This window comes from Ascaphus truei, chromosome 9 (assembly GCF_040206685.1).
Source record: "Ascaphus truei isolate aAscTru1 chromosome 9, aAscTru1.hap1, whole genome shotgun sequence".
In the NCBI taxonomy this organism is placed as follows: Eukaryota; Metazoa; Chordata; class Amphibia; order Anura; family Ascaphidae; genus Ascaphus; species Ascaphus truei.
In genome coordinates, this window is record NC_134491.1 from 6,791,718 (window position 1) to 6,814,567 (window position 22,850).

The 22,850-nt window shown below is 46.6% G+C and overlaps 1 protein-coding gene across 10 annotated transcripts in view; it reads left to right on the plus strand.

Annotated features, from left to right (window-relative positions):
- The window catches only part of RYR3 (ryanodine receptor 3), a 488,303-nt gene that overhangs the window by 272,227 nt on the left and 193,226 nt on the right, over positions 1 to 22,850 (plus strand). For all 10 annotated transcript variants that reach the window (XM_075613258.1, XM_075613259.1, XM_075613261.1 and 7 more), the window contains 9 exons: positions 6,554 to 6,827; positions 7,414 to 7,528; positions 7,701 to 7,833; positions 10,891 to 10,994; positions 12,284 to 12,419; positions 14,739 to 14,919; positions 15,358 to 15,460; positions 16,324 to 16,444; positions 16,805 to 16,974. In XM_075613258.1, the coding sequence (XP_075469373.1) occupies positions 6,554 to 6,827; positions 7,414 to 7,528; positions 7,701 to 7,833; positions 10,891 to 10,994; positions 12,284 to 12,419; positions 14,739 to 14,919; positions 15,358 to 15,460; positions 16,324 to 16,444; positions 16,805 to 16,974 (1,337 nt within the window). The remainder of the gene's footprint in view (positions 1 to 6,553; positions 6,828 to 7,413; positions 7,529 to 7,700; positions 7,834 to 10,890; positions 10,995 to 12,283; positions 12,420 to 14,738; positions 14,920 to 15,357; positions 15,461 to 16,323; positions 16,445 to 16,804; positions 16,975 to 22,850) is intronic.

Sequence of the window (22,850 nt, forward strand, 5' to 3'; positions counted from 1 at the left end):
CAGCACTTGAATTTCTTTAACAGCCTGCAGATTGTCTTCCTGCAGAGTTCGCTGCTTCTCCTCGGCCTTCTCGAGGTGCGTACGCAGACCTTGCAGTTGGTTCTGCAGTCGGTGCTCTGCTTCAAACTTCTCACCTTCCAAAAGTCTATTTATTTCTTTAAGCTCGTGCAGCTTTTCATTCTTTTTCTTGACGTCGTCTGTCAAATGAAAATTTTCTTCTTTGAGTTTTAATTTTTTCTTTTTAATCTTAAATTTTCTCCTTTTTCAGTCTCTGTACTATTCAGGGCCTCCTTCCATTTATGCACATCTGCTTTGAGAATGACAGTCTCCTGGCGTGAGACTTCCTTCTCTAGGTTGAGGGTCTGAAGCTCCTTCTGAGAGACTTGGAGATCTGTATTAAGATTGACAATCGTTTCTTTAGAAATGTCCAGCTCCTCAGTGAGACTGTGGAGTTCCTTTCTGGAAACTTCCAGGTCTGTGCGGCAGCTGTTGGTCTCATGATGTGAGGCATCCAGTGCTCTGCGGAGTGTCAGAACCTCTTTCTGAGATACGTCCACCTCTGTCCGGACACTGTTGACCTCCTGTTGTGAGGCATTCAGCTCTATGCAAAGAGTGTGAACCTCTTGCTGGAAGACTGTCATCTGCTTCAGTGCCTCCTCATACTTCCGCTTCAGCTTAGCCATCATTTTATCAGATTGGCTCTGGTTTTCATCCATGGCGGAAATAGTAGCGTTTGCAGTATCTAGCTCAGTCTTGAGATCGTCCAATTCTGTCCTGGCTGCAGAGTACATTGCGAGCACATATTCCTGTAGCTTCACGTTATTTTTCAGTAGCTCCACCTAATCATCTTTCTTTTGTTTCAATTGTTCACGGAGTATATCACAGTCACGCCTGGTATTTTTCAGGGCATCTTCAGGGCTGGTCAAGGGATCGTCACTCACTGGTTCCGGCTCCACTTCCCTGGGATGGTTGGTTGAGGGTTCCTCACTGTTGGCACCAGACAGACACTTCTTTGGGGTGCCCGACTTCTGCCTTGGGCCCTCTGGATATTCGGTTATCCGCGGGACGAATTCTCCATTTTCTCTAGGCTGCAGGGCAACTCGGTCCCCCTTTTCCTCCACAGGATCTGCGGACGTGTCTGTTCCTTCCACGGTAAGGGAAGAACCGCTTTTCTTTTTCCGCCTTTTTGTTTTGGATAACTCCGTTTCATCAGGAATACTTTGGTCTCCTTTATTTGATACTTTAGCAGCTTCATTATATACGCCAGGCTTTTCTTGCAGTTGCTTTAGCTGACAGAAATATTGGGTGATCTGCTGCTCCCGCTCTCTCTTGTCGACCATATTCGTCATCATAGAGAGCGGTGTTTTCTGTTCGTGCCGAGTTCAGGCACCCCCACCATTCTTGGGGTGTTTTGTGGATGTGACTGTGTTCGGTTTCCCCGTAAGAGATGTCTTCCTCCTTATTGGACTGGAAGGGCCACTCTTCCGTGGGGTAGGGTTCATTACAGGAACGCTGCATCTTGTCCTCCATTTTTAGGCTATCAGGTGTAATTTTCTTACTGACCTCAGGAGGCGCTATTGCAGCTGTTGCCACTGTATTCGCTAGAACCCCCAATTGTGGTAGTCCTACAGGTGGGCATATTTTGCTTGTAGAGGTCGTAGCTCTCACAGGCATCTCTGTAGACTTTTTCTTTCTTGGGCAAGTTTTACAATATCAGCAGTACTGTGCACGCATTTTCTCTCATCAGGTATACAGGATGTGCAGTTGCTAGGTAAAAACGTCTATTTGCTTTACACCATTTACTTGCTAGGTGTAATCTCTCATTAGGTATGCTGAATGTGTAGTTGCTAGGTAAAAACTTCTGTTTGCTTTACACCAGGGTTTCCCAAACTTTTTTTTTCCGTGACCCGGTTATTTTTGAACTTCTCCTTCGTGACCCACTAAAATTTTTATCACCTATACTGGCCTATAGGGCCTGCACAGACACACACACAGCCACTGATACACACACACACAGCCACTGATACACACAGCCACTGATACACACAGCCACTGATACACACGCAGCCACTGACACACACACTGATACACACACACACACGCAGCCACTGACAAACACGCAGCCACTGACACACACGCAGCCACTGGGAGGGGGGAACGGGGACTGGGTGGGTGGTGGGAACTGGGACTGGGTGGGTGGGAGGGGGGGGAACTGGGACTGGGTGGGTGGGAGGGGGGGGAACTGGGATTGGGTGGGTGGGGGGGGGAACTGGGACTGGGTGGGTGGGGGGGACTGGGACACTTGGGTTGGTGGCAGTGACTGGGTGAGTGTGTGGGAGACGGTGGGTGAGTGACTGACAGTGACTGGGTGGGAGACAGTGACTGGGTGACAGTGACTGGGTGGGTGGGAGACAGTGACTGGGTGGGAGAGAGTCACTGGGTGACAGTGACTGGGTGGGTGGGTGACAGTGACTGGGTGGGGTGACCTACCTTGCCGCCGGACGCTTTCCCCTGCTGCCCCCAATATCCCCTGCTGCCCGGGACAGGAGGTGGGCTTGGAGGCACGGGAGGTGGGCTCGGGAGGGGGTGCCACGGGAGGTGAGCTCGGGAAGCTGGCCGCGGTGGGAAGCGGGCCGCAGAAGGAGCTTGTACTTCCCCCTCCGTCCCACATAACGTGCGGGCCGCAGAGGAGCTGGTACTTCCTCCTCCGTCCCACGTTGGGAGTGGGGGGAAGGGAGACACCGGGCGGCCAGCCTAGCTGCGACCCGGCAATTTTGGTGCCGTGGCCCGGTGCCGGGTCGCAACCCATCATTTGGGAAACGCTGCTTTACACCATTTACTTGCTAGGTGCAATCTCTCTGCTTCAGCCAAATAATGTGATTTTCTGCTTGAGTTCAGTCTCAACTTTGGGTATTATGACATTCACTCTTCACACTTTGGGATACCTTTTTCACAGTTCAGCAATTCCTTTTTTTTTTTTTTTTTAGTAGGCAATTTTACCCTCAGCACTTGTTTACTGAAAATTCCCCTGCTTCAGCACAGTCTTGCATCAATTTTCACATTTTTCTGCATATACTCCATTCACAACTGGTAGTCCTATGCGGTGTGGCAGCCTTTACTTGCAGAATCAGTACCGCTCATGGGTCACCATTTGTATTCACTGCTTCAGCTAAACATTTGAAAATAACAAACGACTATCCCTTTAAGGGCTAACTCACTTCTTGAACCCTGACTATGGCTGGAAGGCAAACCCCATATTTCAATGACCATATTACACTTTATTGTGAAAGGCAAATAAGGTTTACCTGCTTCCGCAGTCTCTCTCTCTCTCCTCTTGGGATTGGGGAAAAGAGTCCATCTGTGGTTTTGTAAGTTTCAGTGCAGTGTAAGTTTCCTGCATGGGTGTGTCCCTTTAACTCTGTCTCTGCTGCATGAGATCTTTGTTGCTCAGACTGTTTGTAGGCAAAAAGCATAAAAAAAAATTCACAGCCAAACTCCGGGTTCCTTAACTTCAAGAACCCCCTCTCGTCCCACTTCGGACACCATATGTTGGCGGACGCTCACAGAGGTATGCAAGGGAGTCTGGTTATAGTGAAATTAAATAAGGCTTTTTATTGCGCCTGTTTCCTTCCCATCAGGAAACCATCCAAACAAGGGCTAAACAAAGCTTCCATTCACTTGGGAGTATTTCTAGTGAAATACTACTGTATGCAGTCCATACTCCATTTAGATAAGCATGTCTCCCAGCCCCAAACATACAGCATGAAAATAAGCAGATATATAAAGTCTCATAAATGAAAGTCTTATCTGTTCCTTGTGGTTTGGAGGGAAAATTTTCTCTGTTCCTGCGTTGCTACCTTTCCTCAGGTTTTGTCAGCATTCAGGTTTAGAAGTTTTCCTCTGTGTCTTGAAAGCAGCTCTGCTGTTTCTTCTGGCAGGGCTCAAGACAAGTTGTGAGAGTCAAGGACAATCTCTGCTCTGTCTCCAAGTTCAGCTCAGGTGTGAGCTAAGGAGTCTCTCTTCCTGTCTCAAAAGACAGGCTTTTCTAAGCAATCTAATCAGGCAGGTGGTGTTTGTTAATTGACTACCAGCAGTTAACCACCACACTGCTGGATTAGAGGCACATTACCTGAACAGGGATAACTCTCCTGTTACAGCCTGCATTACTCACATCAAATGTTACTGACATCTATACCACACTGCTGGTTATTAATACCGTTGGACTCATTGTTATCATACTCTGTTGCACTATATGTGTATTTTTCCCCCAATTTTATATCCCTGGATGTGAGTGCGCTTCTGACCCTCTGCTTTCACCATAGAGTTGAATGCAAGATTTTACTGGACTAATGAGACTGAAGGAGAATGAGGTGTGTTCTGTACGTATCTCTCATTCTGGGGTTTTTATAAATACAGAATTTCCTAAAATGAATGTTTCTGTACATTTTGCCATTATACTGAAATACGTGAATTGGAAGATCCTTCTCTGATTCAGTCATTTCCATGCAATGATACCACAACATTGTACAAGCAGCTAGACATGTTACAGAAGTTTTATTATAGGTGTGATTTGTTTTCTTAATTTGTACCTTTTAATGACCACACACTTAAAACATTTAATGTTGGTATAATGTTATCTGCAAAATAATCTACTTACTGTATGAGACACCGGGGCTGTTAAAAACAAATCCTATTTCCAGTTTCATGCTGTTACATGGTTAGATTAACTGGGCAAGGAGAAGACTCCAGATGAGAGAGGGCAGGAAGGTAGGGGCAGGGGGTTTCCAGGTAAGAGAGGGCAGGAAGGTAGGGGCAGGGGGTTTCCAGGTAAGAGAGGGCAAGAAGGTAGGGGCAGGGGGTTATAGGTTTACAGCAGACTGTTTGCAGATATGAACTTCTCAGCCCTGTGAATGTGAAACCACCTATAAGAAATTGCCTCTATTTTCTCAGCCTACCTACTGTATATTCCATCAGTGACTGCCCCCCCAGGGGGAATGACTCAAATGTCATTATGTCTGTGATTGGCAGCTCTTTCCAGCTGTCTCTTTACAGCGGCAGAACATGTGAAATCTTACGTGTTGTTTTCCCTTCAATAAATCAGTTCTGTAGTACTGTATTAGATAATAGTAACTGTTTAAAAATATATATTATTCAACTCTTAATGCCATTTTGAATGAGTTTTTAAGCATCCTTTGATTTCTATAGCAGGTTTAGCCCACCTCCCAGCAGTGCAAGATCTTTGCTACATTTTCCTGTTTTGGATAACTTGTTGCAAATGGTCCCAGCAGTTTGAGCTGTAAACCGTAACAATAGATAATGTTACCTTGGTTATATAAGGATACGTTGTAGCTGCTGAGTTACACTGACTGAAGGATTGATTGATAGTGACGCTGTCATGCGCTTCCGTGTACTAAGGCAGATACACCCTCAGGGTGTCTCCAGACACTGTAGCTATGTGGGAGGGAGCTGTGCGTGGCCACTGAATTGACCTGTGCAGGGCGATGTCCTCTTACCTCTCCTGCACCGTTGGTCTGGGACCCGCTCTCCTCCCCAGCTACTGCGTGCCGCCGTCGGTGAAGATCAGGAACGAAGAAGTGAAACGGCGCTACTGCGCATGTCTGAAGAAATGAAGCTCCCGGATGTTCTTCTGAAAAACTTTATTGACCACAACACAAGGGCTACACCGCAATCTCCCCCTCTACGCGTTTCACCCTTACAGATAGGGCTTCGTCTCGGAGTGGGGAGAAGCGGTGACTGCCAGATTATATACACTCAAAAAGCCAGCGAAAATCAATTAAAAATTTAACCTGTTCATTACCATTGCCAGTGTAATTATTGCTTTCCTGTGTCATGCTGATACATTAAACCTATGAATGTTGTATGTATCATACATATGTGTGTGTGTATCATACATATATATATACACTTATACACCTAAGTGTATATATATATGTATGATACACACACACATATATGTATGATACATACAACATTCATAGGTTTAATGTATCAGCATGACACAGGAAAGCAATAATTACACTGGCAATGGTAATGAACAGGTTAAATTTTTAATTGATTTTCGCGGGCTTTTTGAGTGTATATAATCTGGCAGTCACCGCTTCTCCCCACTCCGAGACGAAGCCCTATCTGTAAGGGTGAAACGCGTAGAGGGGGAGAATGCGGTGTAGCCCTTGTGTTGTGGTCAATAAAGTTTTTCAGAAGAACATCCGGGAGCTTCATTTCTTCAGACATGCGCAGTAGCGCCGTTTCACTTCTTCGTGGCCATTATGTTTGTCACGCAATCAGGATTTTTACAGATTTATAACACGAGCACCAAACGATTACCAGCTTAGGTAACAATGTAGACGTCGCATGCTTTACATATTAAAATAATAAGAAAAAAAATTTGGAAAGTAGTATTTTTTAACGTGTGGCAGTGAATACCACTGATATCTAGTGACACATGGCACAAATTACAACCACATTCTCTATGGACATGTTTTTTAGCATACTGTACCCTCAGTCTGTGTTCTGTATCTCTCATCACTTCCAGCCACACTGAAGGAGCTCATATCCCAAACCATGGTACGCTGGGCTCAGGAGGATCACATCCAGGACCCAGAGCTTGTGCGTATCATGTTCAGCCTCCTGCGCCGGCAGTATGACAGCATTGGCGAGATGCTGCTGGCCATGCGAAAGACCTACACCATCAGTGCTGCCTCTGTGGAAGATACTATCAACCTGCTGGCCTCTCTGGGACAGATACGCTCCCTGCTTAGTGTCAGAATGGGCAAGGAAGAGGAGCTGCTGATGATTGACGGCCTGGGGTATGGGATTCACAGGAGTAGTTATTGTGTTAAACTCTTGTGAGATCGCATCTCTTCAACTGCACATGTACATGTGTTTGGTGTACTTAATTATTGCACACAGAGATATATATATATATATATTTGACACCGTTTATATGAAGTGGCTCTGAGATGAAGATGCCAGCATCTAGCTTTTTCCATTTAGATGTGGAGATATTAGTGGCCCCAGATAAAACTGCATGGGAGAAGGAGCGGCTCAGTGAGTAAAGACACTGAGTTTGGAGCAGGGGAAATGGTTCAGTTCCCGGTGTTGGCTTCTTGTGACCTTGGGCAAGTCACTTTATCTCCCTGTGCCTCAGGCACCAAAAACATAGACTGTAAGCTCTACAGGGCAGGGACCTGTGTCTGCAAAATGTCTCTGTAAAGCGCTGCGTAAAACTAGCAGCGCTATACAAGAACATGCTATTATTATTAAATTATTTAGATTTATCTCCCTTACTATATAATGGTCACTCATCGACAGACAGGCAATAACCCATTATTACCAGTGGGAATGTGTGGAATCCCGACGACGTATTTCTGATGATGTATTCCTCCCTTTTAGTGACATCATGAACAACAAGGTCTTCTATCAGCATCCAAACTTGATGCGTGTGCTGGGGATGCACGAGACGGTGATGGAGGTCATGGTGAACGTGCTGGGGGGAGACAAATCTCAGGTAACTTTAGAAGGGTTGTCTTGTCCCAGTTACTCTCAGACCCGCTGTACCATGTAGTTACAACCAGTGGCGTATAATTATATTGAGTACAATAAATGAGGATGCATTAGAAAGACTTGTTTAACCCAGAGAAAACGTGAGAGAACTTTCCCCTCCATCGCTTCTCTTTCAGCAAATCGCCTTCCCTAAGATGGTGGCGAGCTGCTGCCGATTCCTGTGCTACTTCTGCAGAATCAGCCGGCAGAACCAGAAGGCCATGTTTGAGCATCTCGGCTACTTGCTAGAAAACAGCAGCGTGGGACTAGGTACGTTCTAGGCACTGGCTTTTCCACATATCTAACCGCTTTCCCTGGACAATTTCTGTATATGTAAGAGGGCAAAGGCAGGCGCTGTCACTCAGCTCAGAACACACAGGAACTGGCTCACCACCTCAATCCAACTGTACCTAGCGGTGCTATTCCAAAGGAGACATACACTTATATTGGCCGTAGGGCGTTTCAGGCGCTAAAACAGTGTTTTTCAACATGGGATTCTGGGAACCTTTTGGTTCCCCAGGCATCCCTAAAGGGTTATACAAACAAAGAAAGGAGCGCAGGGAAGGCAGGACGTTAGGAAGATATTCCACATTTATTTGACCCACAGTAACTTCAAAAACTTACAATTAAGTTCAGCCACTCAAATGGTATATTCCCCTCACGCCTCCAACGCCAACACAGCGAGATCCACAAAATTCCCTCTACTCAAAACAACTCAGATCACCCCACGATTAAAAAACAGTAAGTGAACACCAAGCGTTATTTCAAGGTCAAGCCGAATATCTCGCGAGAGCTACTGCCTAGCTAGAGCAGCGCTCTCAATAAAACGTCTTAGGGAGGTTCAGATCCTAAAGGGTTCCCTCCAATTATCAAGTCATTTGAAAATTGTACCAAATACAGAAGAATTTACAATGCATCTGATCTCAGACGCGCTATTAGAGAGGGTTGGGGTTCCTTACAATGCATCTGATCTCAGACGCCCTATTAGAGAGGGTTGGGGTTCCTTACAATGCATCTGATCTCAGACGCGCTATTAGAGAGGGTTGGGGTTCCTTACAATCCATCTGATCTCAGACACGCTATTCGAGAGGGTTGGGGTTCCTTACAATGCATCTGATCTCAGACGCGCTATTAGAGAGGGTTGGGGTTCCTTACAATGCATCTGATCTCAGACGCGCTATTAGAGAAGGTTGGAGTTCCTTACAATGCATCTGATCTCAGACGCGCTATTAGAGAGGGGTGGGTTCCTTACAATGCATCTGATCTCAGACGCGCAATTAGAGAGGGGTGGGTTCGTTACAATGCATCTGATCTCAGACGCGCTATTAGAGAGGGTTGGGGTTCCTTGCAATGCATCTTATCTCAGACGCGCTATTAAAGAGGGTTGGGGTTCCTTACAATGCATCTGATCTCAGACGCGCTATTAGAGAGGGGTGGGTTCGTTACAATGCATCTGATCTCAGACACTCTATTAGAGAGAGTTGGGGTTCCTTACAATGCATCTGATCTCAGACGCACTATTGGAGAGGGTTGGGGTTCCTTACAATGCATCTGATCTCAGACGCGCTATTGGAGAGAGCTGGGGTTCCTTACAATGTATCTGATCTCAGACGCGCTATTAGAGAGGGTTGGGGTTCCTTACAATGTATCTGATCTCAGATGTGCTGTTACAGAGGGTCAGGGTTCTTCAGAGATTCACATAGGGTTCCTTCACCAAAAATAGATTGAAAACCAGCTGGTGTCTTATTGTAAATAAGGATTGGGGTACATATTCCTGAACCCCTAGTAGCAGTTTAATGTATTTGCATCCTGTTAGAAATTAACCCTTTTCTTCGGGACGGCTGAATCCAAGCATATCCGCTACTTCTGTTTATCTGTTTGAGTAATTATGTCTTTGTAATTACTGTACAAACAATAGACAAAACATAGACACCAATCACTTTTTGTTTGAGGACTGACAAATAGTCTTATCACCAAAAGACTTTAGACAAAGATTGTAAAACCCCCTCAAAGCTTTTGTTTACCGGGAAAAATGTAACATTAAAAATATATTTGAAAATACTACTTGTCTAATTATTTTTTTCATGTGTCTATCAGCTCCATATAACCTGTTAAACATGCCACAGGCCTTAGTTCACTTTTATCCTCGGAGGCACTGCCTGTTTATTGAGCATTTCATTGATACTCTATTTCTTCATCCAACCCCTTCCCCTTTCTAATGATCTTTTCTTTCACTGCAACACATGAAAAGTCATCTCTACACCAGTACCGGTACCTGAAGCATGTCTTAAAATATAAATAAATACATATTCTTGGAGCTGAAATAAAAAAAGGTATCACCTGCTACGGGCAATTAATCGCATCTGTATTTTTTTGCTGAATTGCAGATGGCTGTACAGTACGTGACTGGGAATATCAGGCAGTAAAGGGATCATTATTAGTAGTTACTGCGCGCTGATCCCCTGCCCTCCTAGTACCAATATTGTTGATCTCTCCTGCAGCTCTTCACATCTTCCGTGATCAGCGGGGTTAGATTAGACACTATAATAAACAAATAAAGAAGAAAAGCGCAAACGAGGGAGCTATCAATATAAATATATAGTGTTTTATGTAAATTATACACTTACATGTCATAGGTTAAAAAACGGTTCTCTCCCCTCCAACAACCTCGAGTATGTTAATCAGCCAGCTCCAAATATCGGCAAAGGGATCCCCGGTGTCTCCTATGCACTCTGTGGCTAGCAGGGCCAGGAGCAACCAGGGGAGGGGGTGGGAAGGGGAGAGGGGGGACCAGGACCCGAGACGGAATACAGTCCCAAAACTACAACCTACACGGAGACAGTGAGTGAGGCACCTGGTTTTAATCGTTGTAAATATGTTGTATATTTTTTTATTATATAAATGAACTGTTAGGTATTGTTAGGGTTGTTTTAAGTTGATTTGTATAACTAATTGGTTAGTATAGGAAGGATACCTATTTGTCTGATTTTTAGATTAATTGGCAACAAGGGGAGATAGTGCATAGGAGACACCGGGGATCCCTTTACCAATATTTGGAGCTGGCTGATTAATTAACATACTGGAGGTTGTTGGAGGGGAGAGAGAACCGGTTTTTACCTATGACATGTAAGTCTTTATTAAGTGTATATTTTACATAAAACACTATATCTTTTTATTGATAGCTCTCTCGTTTGCGCTTTTCTTCTTTTTTATTTATTATAGTAAAGTGATGCTATACTGAAGGGAAATGGTCAGTGTGTAAGGTTCGGTGTTGTTGGCGACTCCAATGGTTTTGCTGCTGACTGTTCTGCACCATTTTTCCTGCAGCGTCTCCTTCCATGAGGGGCTCAACGCCACTGGATGTTGCTGCTGCATCTGTAATGGACAACAACGAGCTTGCTTTGGCTTTGCAGGAACCCGATTTAGAGAAGGTAACTGAAAAAGAATGTCCTACCAAACAGGACATTACAGGGGCACGTACACCAGCTGAATCCCCACAAGCTTAGATTGTATGAGTTTCACAAACAGTTAACTTCTCCTCTGTATTTTTCTACAAAAAAACCCCAGGATAAGACGAATGTTGAGTGGTAGCACTTATTAATCATTTTAAAGGCAGTGATACATTTTAGTGGACAAAACATGATACAGGCAGTCCTCGTTTTACAACACTTCGCTTTACAACGAATGGCTTATCCAACGCTATGCAATGCATACCTATGTTAATTTTTACAACGCCAAAACGGCTTATCCAACACTTTGCAACGTTGTTTATGTGTATTTAATATATATATATATATATATATATATTATATAATACTATATATTATATATATAATACCATGTGTATATATATATATATATATATATATATAATTATAATAACGTATATATACTATATAATTTGTGTGTGCTGCATATCTTATTGCCTCCATAAAATATTTGGTGTATTTTAGTGTTAAAAATGCCTTCAGGAACGGAACCTTTCATTTAAACAGTGTTCCTATGGGAAAACGGATTTCGCTTTAAGACGTTTCGCTATCCAACGCCATTTTGAGTAACGCATTGTGTCGGATAACCGAGGACTGTCTGTAACTCATGTAGTTGGTTCATGAGCTTTATGAGACCTCAAATCCTTTCTTCAAATGTGTCTTTATGTTGCGACCTACACAATGTATCTTATTATTTCACAGAATCTTACTCCCTTCTACAGGCATCATTTCACCAAGGCCACGGTCATCTTACTAAACCATTTGCCCGTCCTTCTTTACGGTAAATTATTTTATGAAGGAACTGAAAAGCTGTATTTCTAAACGTCAATAAAATGGCCAGGCTGCTTCCTCACTATGCAAAGTAACTCGACAGTGCATCCTCGTCACTGCTTACAGTTTGCTGGGGAGGAATGTAATGGATACATTTTGGAGGCATGATGACTCCCAAACAGAGAACTCTGCTTCTGCTCTATTGGTTTCTGGTTGACAGGTTTATCTCGCATCTAAAAACACTTCTTTTAAACCTTCACCAAGTTACAAACCTCTAGAGGTTGTTCAGTGCTTGGGCTTGTCGGCTCTAAAACTGCTCTGATTATTGCAGGCGACTGAGATGGGGCATTTAACAGTGGAAAGGAAAAAAGTGCTGTTTCTCGCTGGCACTCGGTTTCCTTAACCTCTCCGTGTGTTGTAAATAGTTGGATGGATGACATATACATGTCTTTCTTTCACAGGTTGTCACTTACTTGGCAGGGTGTGGGCTGCAGAGTTGCCCAATGCTGGTCACCAAAGGATACCCAGACATTGGCTGGAATCCCATAGAAGGGGAGCGTTACCTCTCGTTTTTGCGCTTTGCCGTCTTTGTTAACTGTAAGTACAGACACAGTCTTCATTGTTAGGACAGCGAGACTTGCGATGCGGACTTCATTACTTTAGGAGATAACAGCACTTGTTACTACTTCCTGTAACACGTTGCTTAGTGTTGCAGTACATCTCCAGATCACCATATTAGAAAGTCCTTACAATGCATAGCACCCCAGCGCAATATCATGCAGAACTGAGGGCAGAGAGCCTGGGACAGGGAGTAGGAAACTCGTGTTGGACAAGTCCCCACATTATAATACCATGTGAGGAAGAGTGTACACTGTACAGGGAAGCAGCATTTAAACCTTGTCCCAAACGCCTGCAGGTAGTTTTTGTCATTACGAACTTAAACAGGTTAACTGATTGTGCAGTCAATTTTCAGATTGGCATCAAAGATAAAGTCAGCTGATTTCCCACAGCAGCAGCTGCCCTTTACATGACAAAATACCCGGAATAATTACTGGTGCTGAGTATTCTGGGTGGATCTGAGGTTATGTGGAAAGGACAAACAATTCAGTGAGAGATTTAAAATATTCAGAGATGGCATTTGCAAAATAAGGTTATAATAGTTTGTGGTAATAGAATTATTATTGGAAGATAGCCTAATAAACTGAAAGGAAGCACAGTCGCGTTTATCTTTTTCATTAAGCAGATGAAGCATGCATTTAATTGTTGTATAACTAACTAATACCCATTTTTTTCTAAAGTTTCCATAAATTATTTTGTCATGGATACAGTCAGTGTTTATTCTCTAGCAGGGATAACTGTAATTAATAATATTACTACTACTAATAATACTAATAATACAACCAATACTACTACTACTACTACTAATAATAATAAACTGTAGAGAAGAGGTATCCCCACTGTGAGAGCGCTCTTCTCGATAGACATGTAACCGTAACTGAGAACCTTAGGGAGTAGCCCTAAATAGGGGGAGAGGGGGGTCCCCTGTAGGATGACGGATGTGAAAAATTTGATTGGTTTATAACATATACTGTATACTTTACTAGGAGCTATGCTCAATATAGAATAATGGGGTATGACCACGTGACCAAAAGATGAGAGTATACGGGTAGGAGACCCTGGATGCTCGTAAATGCCTTGTATGACACGTGAAATATTACAAATCTGCAGAACAAACTGTCTCTTTGTCAGAAAAAGTATTGTATGATTTTCACACAATCATTGCCTGTGCTTGTGGATCACTGTTTGTGTCAATGCTTTGTTGCCAGACAGGAGTGACTTAGTAATTGTTGCCAGCTGACTCAGTGTGTGGTCGCTTGTGGGAGACACTGTCACTATGTCAGGGAAGACTTGTATAATAATAGCATTGTGGTTGCCTGTAGTTCTAGGTCAGTATGAGTATTACTATTGCCTGACCCAGTACTTTATTACCAAACATTAATAGTAGTCACTGCAACTAGCTGACTCAGTGTGTGGTCGCTAGTTAGAGGCGAATAATACACCAGGATGTAGCTTTGGCTGATTAATTACGCCACATATCTTTTCCCGAGTGACGTCATAACGGTGGGACGTCGCCACTTGCCAACGTACGTATCGCTGAAGGCTTTGTACAGCTTTGTGTCATACAAGGCATTTACGAGTATCCAGGGTCTCCTACCCGTATACTCTCATCTTTTGGTCACGTGTTCATACCCCATTATTCTATATTGAGCATAGCTCCTAGTAAAGTATACAGTATATGTTTTAAACCAATCAAATTTTTCACATCCGTCATCCTACAGGGGACCCCCCCCCCCTACTCCCTAAGGTTCTCAGTTACGGTTACATGTCTATGGAGAAGAGCGCTCTCACAGTGGGGATACCTTCTCTCTATAGTTTATGATCCATTTACGACCCCAGATTGTAGAACCTCTCGCTATATTAGCTGTCGCGTGGGTATCTGCCTCTCCCCCTCCCCTCCTTTCCTTGTACGTTATTGTTACTACTAATAATACTGATAATATTACTGATAATGCTACTACTATTACTAATAATACTAATAAGACTAATAATGTGAATACTACTAATACTGTACTTATAATAATAATACTACTAATAATAAAGCATAGCAGCAGGTTTTCCTGGACATGTTATGCACATAACCAATTCTGTGTCTCCTTATATCTCTAAAATGCTGCTTCTCAGCCTGATTTTCCCATCCCCAGTTTTGCTCTTTCCCAATTATCTCTGACGGTCTTAATCCACCTTCCCAGAGGATACACCTGAAAGTTAATTGCATTCTTAAATCATGATGGCAGTAGCCCTCCGAGGTTTGAGCTGCTGGTTACTAAGGATTGCTTTGTGCTGCTTGTTTTCGAGGTGAGAGTGTTGAAGAGAACGCCAGCGTTGTGGTGAAGCTGCTTATCCGACGCCCTGAATGTTTCGGGCCATCCCTGCGAGGAGAGGGGGGAAATGGTTTGCTGGCAGCGATGCAGGAAGCTATTAACATCTCTGAGGATCCGGCTCTGGACCTGCCTTCTCAGGGGTATCAGAGGGAAGCGTAAGTGCCTCACTCTGCACAAGGACCCGCAAAGGGTTGTTATGCACGTGTTTCTTCTCCAAGAAAGAAGCTGCCAAATCCTTGTTAGTGGGAAACCTCCTGATTCAGGAGACATTTACTCCCGAATCTTTTAATATTGGTGTGAAGTCAGATTGATGATTTTGCAGACTGGGTCATGGATAATAAATAGTTCCTTTTATCAGGATCCTTCATTTCCTTTCTGCTCATTCTCTCCTTTCACTGCATCACCCAACAATCTGCTCCCGTCAGCCCCATGCAAAGGCTAAAGTAACATTCAGGCCACGGCTCTGGTATTGGGGAGGTCACCCCCTTGTCCGGAGCCTAAAATCGTTCTGTTCTTAGCCCTGTAACCCCCTCTGTGTACAGAGCTGTTTGAATGAGTGCACATAATCTAATGTCATATATATATTCTTCTAGGGTCAAGGAAGACGAAGAAGAGATTGTACACATGGGAAACGCTATAATGTCCTTTTATTCTGCACTTATAGACCTTCTGGGACGCTGTGCACCAGAAACCCATGTAAGTGACACATAATGATAGGATCAGGCAGCTATAATGCCCAGTGCAGGTAGGTACAATACCAGGAGTGCTCAAGCACAGTGCCCAGGGCAGGTAGGTACTATGCCAGGAGTGCTCAGGCACAGTGCCATGGGCAGGTAGGTACAATGCCAGAAGGGCTCAGGCATAATGCCCAGGGCAGGTAGGTACAATGCCAGAAGGGCTCAGGCATAATGCCCAGGGCAGGTAGGTACAATGCCAGGAGTCCTCAGACAGAGTATGCAGTGCAGGTAGGTACAATGCCAGGAGTCCTCTGCATAGTGCCCAGGGCAGGTAGGTACACTGCCAGGAGTCCTCCGGCACAGTGCACAGGGCAGGTAGGTACACTGCCAGGAGTCCTCCGGCACAGTGCCATGAGTTTTGAGATACAGTACAATGTAGAATGGCCAGTGCGAAGCAGGGTACAAGGTGGTGATAGGAGCAGGTAGATACAGTGACAGATGCGCTTGGATACAGTTGCGGGAGGGCACAGGTATGATGCAAGAGACACAGGTACAATAGTGTGCAAACTGATAATACTATAGCAGCATTTGTAAGTACTCTTTGCATTTAATCACATGGGCTCAATTCCTACCATTAAATGTGAGATAAAACACAGCCATCTCCTATTTGTTAGGGGTAAATCTTTATTACTATAAAAGTTACCAGGAAAGACCCGTTGAGACACGTGTACGCCTCTCTTTACAGCATGCAAAGACAAACATTGCATTTTACACAGTCTGCAATGACGGTCCCATTTAACGGATGCACGATTACTGTATGTCTTCTCGGTAATGGAAGTACCTGCGTGTGTGTTCAGTGCTGGATACATATTGTGTTCACAGCTCATCCAGACCGGTAAAGGTGAAGCTATTCGAATCCGATCCATCCTCCGCTCATTGGTTCCCACTGAGGACCTGGTTGGGATCATCAGTATTCCCCTAAAACTGCCTGTGTTTAACAAAGGTAAAATCCCAGCACATCGGGCACATTATCTTGGGCTTAATTTCATTCCTATGTCAATTATCCCGCTGAGCCTACCAAAGGTGTAACACAGCCATTAATGGTGAGAACTGCTTTTCTTCAGGAGGTAACAGAGGTACTTGACACACTGATAAAAACAGGTTAACAAGATAAATAAACGTGTGATAGCCAATTTATTCTCCGAATTACGTCTGTCATGACACAATGTTATCTATTTAGTTATTTAATATCTCTCATTATCTTATGTTAAATAATATTAATGATCATGCCTAGCAGAGAGTTGTACTCTGGATACTCCTCTAAGACTGAACAAATGAAATAATATGTGTGCATTGTTTTCAGATGGCTCTGTTTGTGAGCCTGACATGGCAGCCAGCTTCTGCCCAGATCATAAGGCCCCTATGGTGCTTTTCCTGGACCGTGTCTATGGTATTAAGGACCAAAGCTTCCTCCTCCATCTGCTGGAGGTGGCCTTCCTACCTGATCTTAGAGCGTCTGCCTCTCTTGACACGGTAAGGCTCAAGATGTTTGGGCTGGGCGCACATGTAACAAAGCATTAATCCCAGAATGTCAGAGTAGCAATATACTGCCCAAATGTTAAATGGGTGTCAACCCATATGCCCAGATATTTAAAACTAGTGGCAGGGGCTAGGATGGTATTAGAGTTGGTTCTGATCTGTAGCTTTAAAAATGTAGCCTTAGTCCCAAATATCATTGTTCCAGTTTTGTCAGTGTTTAAAAACAATTTGTTTTGTGACATCCACTTTTCAAGTCTTGAAAAATGAAATTGAAGTACGTGTCCAAGGTCAGAGACGCTCGGGCTGTGTGCATAAAATATTGTATCATCCGCATACATGTGCATTGAAGCTCCTTTACAAGCTGTAGGTGCTGTAGATCAATAATGAAGACTGAGAAGAGTAGGGGCCCCAAAACAGAGCCTTGTGGGACACCACAGGTGATATCTAAGGGGTTGGAGTTAGGGCCCGTGATAGACACATGTTTGGGGCTACCTGATAGGTAGCGGTGAAACCAGTTTAAAGTGTGTTCCCCTATTCCAGAGCATTAGAGTTTGTTTAACAAGATAGCGTGGTCAACAGTATCAAAAGCCTTTGCAAAATCTAGGAATATTGCACCAGTGAGCTGTCCCAGTTCCATAACACACTGGATCTCACTGCAAACTTTTAGGAGGGTAGTTACTGTGGAGTGTTTTGGGCGATTGCCAGATTGGAATTGGCTAGGGAAATTTGTCTTGGTGTAGTAATCGCTTATTGGGAGTGGACACATTTTCCCATGACTTTGGGTAGTATTGGGAGAAGAGAGATTGGTCAGTAATTGGAGACAGTTTTTTGTCCCTACTTATTCTTCTCTCAGGAGGATCCAGCCTCATTTACTGATATATTTATGTGCTACAAAAATGTTCTTGCCATTGATCCAATAGACATTTCCAGCTCTTCCTGAGATTTACTTACAGTGTGAAATGAAACTGACGAAAAAAAGGTTTGGTTAATACGGTTTCTTGGTCCCATCCAGCTACACAGTGAAAAATGTGCCGATATCAGCCAGCGGCTGTACGTGTACACAGTGCTGCCAGCCAGCGGCTGTACGTGTACACAGTGCTGCCAGCCAGCGGCTGTACGTGTACACAGTGCTGCCAGCCAGCGGCTGTACGTGTACACATTGCTGCCAGCCAGCGGCTGTACGTGTACACAGTGCTGCCAGCCAGCGGCTGTACGTGTACACATTGCTGCCAGTGGCTGTACGTGTACACAGTGCTGCCAGCCAGCGGCTGTACGTGTACACAGTGCTGCCAGCCAGCGGCTGTACGTGTACACATTGCTGCCAGTGGCTGTACGTGTACACAGTGCTGCCAGCCAGCGGCTGTACGTGTACACAGTGCTGCCAGCCAGCGGCTGTACGTGTACACATTGCTGCCAGTGGCTGTACGTGTACACAGTGCTGCCAGCCAGCGGCTGTACGTGTACACAGTGCTGCCAGCCAGCGGCTGTACGTGTACACATTGCTGCCAGTGGCTGTACGTGTACACAGTGCTGCCAGCCAGCGGCTGTACGTGTACACATTGCTGCCACCTAGTGACAGTACGTGTACACAATGCTGCCAGCCAGCGGCTGTATGTGTACACATTGCTGCCAGCCAGCGGCTGTACGTGTACACAGTGCTGCCAGCCAGCGGCTGTACGTGTACACAGTGCTTCCAGCCAGCGGCTGTACGTGTACACAGTGCTGCCAGCCAGCGGCTGTACATGTACACATTGCTGCCAGTGGCTGTACGTGTACACAGTGCTGCCAGCCAGCGGCTGTACGTGTACACATTGCTGCCACCTAGTGACAGTACGTGTACACAGTGCTGCCAGCCAGCGGCTGTACGTGTACACATTGCTGCAAGCCAGCGGCTGTACGTGTACACAATGCTGCCAGCCAGCGGCTGTACATCTACACATTGCTGCCAGCCAGCGGCTGTACGTGTACACATTGCTGCCAGCCAGCGGCTGTACGTGTACACATTGCTGCCAGCCAGCGGCTGTACATCTACACATTGCTTTCAGCCAGCGGCTGTACGTGTACACATTGCTGCCAGCCAGCGGCTGTACGTGTACACATTGCTGCCAGCTAGTGACTATACGTGTACACATTGCTGCCAGCCAGCGGCTGTACATGTACACCTTGCTGCCAGCCAGCGGCTGTACGTGTACACGTTGCTGCCAGCCAGTGACTGTACGTGTACACAGTGCTGCCAGCCAGCGGCTGTACGTGTACACATTGCTGCCAGCCAACGGCTGTACGTGTACACATTGCTGCCAGCCAGTGGCTGTACATGTACACATTGCTGCCAGTGGCTGTACGTGTACACATTGCTGCCAGCCAGTGGCTGTACATATACACATTGCTGCCAGTGGCTGTACGTGTACACAGTGCTGCCAGCCAGCGGCTGTACATGTACACCTTGCTGCCAGCCAGCGGCTGTACGTGTACACATTGCTGCCAGCCAGCGGCTGTACGTGTACACATTGCTGCCAGCCAGCGGCTGTACGTGTACACATTGCTGCCAGCTAGTGACAGTACGTGCACACAGTGCTGCCAGCCAGCGGCTATACATGTACACAGTGCTGCCAGCCAGTGGCTGTACGTGTACACAGTGCTGCCAGCCAGTGGCTGTACGTGTACACATTGCTGCCAGCCAGTGGCTGTACATGTACACATTGCTGCCAGTGGCTGTACGTGTACACAGTGCTGCCAGCCAGCGGCTGTATGTGTACACATTGCTGCCAGCCAGCGGCTGTACATGTACACATTGCTGCCAGCCAGTGGCTGTACATGTACACATTGCTGCCAGTGGCTGTACGTGTACACAGTGCTGCCAGCCAGCTGCTGTACGTGTACACATTGCTGCCAGCCAGTGACTGTACGTGTACACAGGGCTGCCAGCCAGCTGCTGTACGTGTACACAGTGCTGCCAGCCAGCGGCTGTATGTGTACACATTGCTGCCAGCCAGCGGCTGTACGTGTACACAGTGCTGCCAGCAAGCGGCTGTACGTGTACACATTGCTGCCAGCCAGTGACTGTACGTGTACACATTGCTGCCAGCCACTGACTGTACGTGTACACATTGCTGCCAGCCAGTGACTGTACGTGTACACATTGCTGCCAGCCAGCGGCTATACATGTACACATTGCTGCCAGCCAGTGGCTGTACGTGTACACAGTGCTGCCAGTCAGTGGCTGTACGTGTACACATTGCTGACAGCCAGTGGCTGTACATGTACACATTGCTGCCAGCCAGTGGCTGTACATGTACACATTGCTGCCAGCCAGTGGCTGTACATGTACACATTGCTGCCAGTGGCTGTACGTGTACACAGTGCTGCCAGCCAGCGGCTGTATGTGTACACATTGCTGCCAGCCAGCGGCTGTACATGTACACATTGCTGCCAGCCAGTGGCTGTACATGTACACATTGCTGCCAGTGGCTATACGTGTACACAGTGCTGCCAGCCAGCGGCTGTACGTGTACACATTGCTGCCAGCCAGTGACTGTACGTGTACACAGTGCTGCCAGCCAGCTGCTGTACGTGTACACAGTGCTGCCAGCCAGCGGCTCTATGTGTACACATTGCTGCCAGCCAGCGGCTGTACGTGTACACAGTGCTGCCAGCCAGCGGCTGTACGTGTACACATTGCTGCCAGCCAGTGACTGTACGTGTACACATTGCTGCCAGCCACTGACTGTACGTGTACACATTGCTGCCAGCCAGTGACTGTACGTGTACACATTGCTGACAGCCAGCGGCTGTACATGTACACATTGCTGCCAGCCAGTGGCTGTACATGTACACATTGCTGCCAGTGGCTGTACGTGTACACAGTGCTGCCAGCCAGCGGCTGTACGTGTACACAGTGCTGCCAGCCAGTGACTGTACATGTACACATTGCTGCCAGTGGCTGTACGTGTACACATTGCTGCCAGCCAGTGGCTGTACCTGTACACATTGCTGCCAGCCAGCGGCTGTACGTGTAAACATTGCTGCCAGTGGCTGTACGTGTACACATTGCTGCCAGTGGCTGTACGTGTACACATTGCTGCCAGCCAGTGGCTGTACGTGTACACATTGCTGCCAGCCAGTGGCTGTACGTGTACACATTGCTGCCAGCCAGTGGCTGTACGTGTACACGTTGCTGCCAGTCAGAGGCTGTACATGCTGTACGTGTACACATTGCTGCCAGCCAGTGGCTGTACGTGTACACGTTGCTGCCAGTCAGAGGCTGTAGATGTACACGTTGCTGCCAGCCAGTGGCTGTACGTGTACACATTGCTGCCAGCCAGCGGCTGTACGTGTACACATTGCTGCCAGCCAGTGGCTGTACGTGTACACATTGCTGCCAGCCAGTGGCTGTACGTGTACACATTGCTGCCAGCCAGTGGCTGTACGTGTACACAGTGCTGCCAGTCAGTGGCTGTACGTGTACACATTGCTGACAGCCAGTGGCTGTACATGTACACATTGCTGCCAGCCAGTGGCTGTACATGTACACATTGCTGCCAGCCAGTGGCTGTACATGTACACATTGCTGCCAGTGGCTGTACGTGTACACAGTGCTGCCAGCCAGCGGCTGTATGTGTACACATTGCTGCCAGCCAGCGGCTGTACATGTACACATTGCTGCCAGCCAGTGGCTGTACATGTACACATTGCTGCCAGTGGCTATACGTGTACACAGTGCTGCCAGCCAGCGGCTGTACGTGTACACATTGCTGCCAGCCAGTGACTGTACGTGTACACAGTGCTGCCAGCCAGCTGCTGTACGTGTACACAGTGCTGCCAGCCAGCGGCTGTATGTGTACACATTGCTGCCAGCCAGCGGCTGTACGTGTACACAGTGCTGCCAGCCAGCGGCTGTACGTGTACACATTGCTGCCAGCCAGTGACTGTACGTGTACACATTGCTGCCAGCCACTGACTGTACGTGTACACATTGCTGCCAGCCAGTGACTGTACGTGTACACATTGCTGACAGCCAGCGGCTGTACATGTACACATTGCTGCCAGTGGCTGTACGTGTACACAGTGCTGCCAGCCAGCGGCTGTACGTGTACACAGTGCTGCCAGCCAGTGACTGTACATGTACACATTGCTGCCAGTGGCTGTACGTGTACACATTGCTGCCAGCCAGTGGCTGTACCTGTACACATTGCTGCCAGCCAGCGGCTGTACGTGTAAACATTGCTGCCAGTGGCTGTACGTGTACACATTGCTGCCAGTGGCTGTACGTGTACACATTGCTGCCAGCCAGTGGCTGTACGTGTACACATTGCTGCCAGCCAGTGGCTGTACGTGTACACATTGCTGCCAGCCAGTGGCTGTACGTGTACACGTTGCTGCCAGTCAGAGGCTGTACATGCTGTACGTGTACACATTGCTGCCAGCCAGTGGCTGTACGTGTACACGTTGCTGCCAGTCAGAGGCTGTAGATGTACACGTTGCTGCCAGCCAGTGGCTGTACGTGTACACATTGCTGCCAGCCAGCGGCTGTACGTGTACACATTGCTGCCAGCCAGTGGCTGTACGTGTACACATTGCTGCCAGCCAGTGGCTGTACGTGTACACATTGCTGCCAGCCAGTGGCTGTACGTGTACACGTTGCTGCCAGTCAGAGGCTGTACATGCTGTACGTGTACACATTGCTGCCAGCCAGTGGCTGTACGTGTACACGTTGCTGCCAGTCAGAGGCTGTAGATGTACACGTTGCTGCCAGCCAGTGGCTGTACGTGTACACATTGCTGCCAGCCAGCGGCTGTACGTGTACACATTGCTGCCAGCCAGTGGCTGTACGTGTACACATTGCTGCCAGCCAGTGGCTGTACGTGTACACA